At 33.3% G+C, this 3,643-nt stretch overlaps 1 protein-coding gene across 1 annotated transcript; it reads right to left on the reverse strand.

The window, feature by feature from the left end:
* Positions 1-961: 961 nt before the first annotated feature.
* Positions 962-1,417, reverse strand: LOC113724690 (mitogen-activated protein kinase kinase kinase 20-like). Its single transcript, XM_072077181.1, has one exon. It carries the CDS (start codon positions 1,415-1,417, stop codon positions 962-964), a length of 456 nt encoding a protein of 151 aa, XP_071933282.1.
* Positions 1,418-3,643: the final 2,226 nt, after the last annotated feature.

Consider the following 3,643-nt stretch of genomic DNA (forward strand, 5'->3'; position numbering starts at 1 on the left):
GGATAAACTGTGCTAATCTTTCAAGCTAACAGATGTGATTTTAGAGAAACCCCCCCGCCCCCCAAAAACAAAAACAAAAAAAAAATACCCCCAAAAAAAAGCAACCAAGAAAAAAACGCGGAGAAAAAAGAGTGTATACATTAACTCTTTATCCAACACCAAGTAAACAAATGATAACATTAAAAATTCCCGAATGTTGATTCTTTGAAGGGATACTAATTTTTCCATATTTCAATATATATATATATGTGTGTGTGTGTGTGTGTGTGTATACACAACAATACACCATATATAAGTGAAATAAAAACTAATTTACAGCACTGAGAATCAAACATTTAAAAGATCTCCATGCTTGAAAACTCATAAATCTATGCTGCTGAACAAATCAGTACTACTCACTGCCGATTCACTGGTAAGCCAGATACTAGGTTGAGAATTTTCAGTACTAATGATGTGTGGTGAATGTGGGCAGCATTGGGTCTCTGATGATGAACTTGAAAACAGGTCGAAATCCACTCAATGGAACCAAAGGGGTTGATATGATCATGAGACGGATTAGCCAGCACTTGACAATAATGACTACAAGGTGGATCGTGAGTTCCATATAACAAGCTCAAGTTGTTGACTATAAAGGGATGATCGAACAGCATCTTTGCTGTCCATCTCTTGCTAAGATCGCTTTTAAAACATCTCTTCAAGAAATCCTTCCATCCTCAGATAGACATTCTGGTATCTTAGCTTTTTCAAACATTATCTTCGAATATAAATCGCTTACATCCTTACATGTTGACCAAATTCTTTTCCGCTACAGCACATGCCAAGGACTATATATCACAACCTGTCTCATGCAAACCAACGATCACAAATTCTGGCGATGCATAGAAAGTTTTACCTTGGTTACTCTTTCCCATCCTTCCGTTTTCAGATAATTCAAACACTTCCATGGCATGTCCAAAGTCAGCTATCTTAAGCAATTATTCCCATGATCACCACTAGGGTAAACCAGGATGTTACCAGGTTTGATATCACGGTGGACAATATGTACTTCCTGAATAGCAGAGAGACCCTTGAGTGTTATAAAAGTGTAACAAGCCACAAGGGATTCGGGTATAGTACCTTTATTCTTGTTGATCAAGTCATGAAGGGAGCCCCCGGCCGCGTACTCGAGAAGCAGATTGTAGACATCTTCACCATTTTCAGTGCTGATATCATGCCCGAAACACTGGATAATATTGGGGTGTCCTCTCAGCTCACTCAAGTACAAACCCTCTTCTAGTAAAGCTGAGGAATGGCAAGCATCAGCAGATTTCACAGCTGCCAATGCTGAAAGAGTTGATGACTCCACTGGAGCTGTCAAATAAACCTTGCCATAAGATCCAGCTAGAAGAATCTTCAGTTTCTTCCACGTTATAGCCATTCTTTCATTTCACTTTTCTCTTTTTTTTTTTTTTTTTTTTTTGATTTTTCTAATGTCGGAAACAAACAACGTAATAAAACAATTACCAATGATCATAGGGTTTAGCAGTATATAAGCTAGCAAGCATTTATAGGAGTAGCCTGATATCCAAGGAGTTAACCTTCGGATTTGATATAGATTTTAATGGGAATGGTAATCTCACTATTATCCGTTTTCTAATGGCAGCCGGAGCTTGGAGTAGATGAATTAACTGAGGCCGTTATTAATATCCCTTGATTAGTTGGATTGAAAATTTTTGTTAATTACAAGCTAGCCACGTCTTCTTGTTTTGCAGGAATTCCGATTGAATCTCTTTGTTGCTCAGTTACGTAAATAACAGTTTCTCTTCTATAGGAACAAAAAAAGATACTATTAAATTTTCCTCTCAAAAAAAAAAAAAAATAGTGTAGTAACATTCATCTTGAGGCCCCTCTTTTTCTTATAATTAATTTCATTTTCACAACTTATACTATATATACCTTATTTGTTTACTTTATCTTCTTATTTGACTACCGGTATCCAAAACATTCTGAAACATGAAGCTTTACAATAGATAGATTTTCTGTCCGATTCGCTCAATTAAAGAAAATTTAGGCGTCATATAAATTGTATGACTAGACCTTATTATACGAGAAAATATTGGTCAAATATACCTCCAGTACTCAATAACTATAAAACTAATAATCAAAACTACAATTAAAGCTATAGTCAATAAAGTCATCGTCTTAGTTGACCACAATATGTGGCTGGTCTTAGTTGACCATCCCCTGTCCTTTCCCTTAGACTAGGCTAGAATAGGTTATACAACATCTATCGTTGCCGGAAAAAAAAATAAAGTCATCGTCTAGATTTGGATTTTTTTTTTTTTTCACTTATACAATTACCCGATTTGGTATAGAGTGTAATGCATATCATAGTTGTTTGGATCGAGATACCTATGGAGCATCAGAAACTGATTTTTTTTTTATACCAGTTCTACGGTAAGATATATTCACAGCTCCTTGATTCATTATAACATGTGTAAAAGGAATCTAAATACTCAATGATACTGAATATTTTGCGTTTCTGAAAAACAAGAAAAGAAATATCTAAGAAGAATTAAATAAATTAAGATTGAATTTTACAATTTGAATTTTTATATATATTTTTTACATGTAAGAAGCCATTGACATGATTTAATAGTATAATCATGAAAGTATGTGGAAGCAAAGTGATGGAGTTTTCCATTCTAATATTCTATATATTTTAGTTTGACCACCCATGAATGATAGATCATGGATTGAATCACAGTGTTACTGTGTTTAAAAAAAGTTCAACTTAGTTGCATAAGTTAATTGGTTGGTTGAAATCTATAATGTCACTCTAGATATATTGTGGTTATCTTACAAGTCACGTAATACACTTAATTCTTATGGCAAATTTCTCAAGTAAACAGGATAAGATTTTGAGATTACAAGATATATATATATATATATATATATATTTATATGTGTGTGTGTGTGTGTGTGTGTGTCAAAGTATGTAATGGTGCACAATATATAGTGCAAATTTACGGTACTTTGAGTGACTAATCGCGGCCACAAGGCACCTAAGTGCCTTTGTGTGTGCCTTTAGTCAAGGTTTCGACCCTCTATCATTGCCATTCAATTTGTAGCTTCTTATTTGTAAGTTGAGTAGGCAGTATGGTTTGACGGTAGTTTTAGTTTTTGTTGGTTTCTCAGTATCTAGTTCAACTTGTCCCTTCCCTCTTAGGTGTCAATTGACCCAAAAAAAAAAAGAAAATTCAATACAGTATTGTTGATTTTTTAGTATTCAGTTGGACCTGCCCCTTCCCTTTTAGGTGTCATTTGACCCCAAAAAAAAAAAAAAAAAAAAAACCTCACTAAAGTGGGAAGGATTTGTTTAAACATTTTATGGTTCGTCCTTTCTAGGGTTGCAAATGAATCAAATCGCTTAAGTCAAAATTCGAGTTGATCTTAAATTAGTCAAATTGAACTCGAGTTCAAAAATATTAAACTCATTAACTCGCAAGTTCAATTATATATATATATATATATTTTTTATTTTAATAGTAAAATTATATATATATTTCTAATATTTTATTATTTATTAAGAAAAATATTATATTATTTATTTTTTAAAAAATAAAATAATTATTTTTTCGCTCTCGAATTTGAGTCGAACTCG

The sequence above is a fragment of the Coffea arabica genome, chromosome 2c, assembly GCF_036785885.1.
Source record: "Coffea arabica cultivar ET-39 chromosome 2c, Coffea Arabica ET-39 HiFi, whole genome shotgun sequence".
Taxonomy (NCBI): Eukaryota; Viridiplantae; Streptophyta; class Magnoliopsida; order Gentianales; family Rubiaceae; genus Coffea; species Coffea arabica.

Bases quoted from the DNA above. Each gene is read 5' to 3' on its own strand.
- LOC113724690 (XM_072077181.1), bottom strand. From the start codon at position 1,417: ATGGCTATAACGTGGAAGAAACTGAAGATTCTTCTAGCTGGATCTTAT.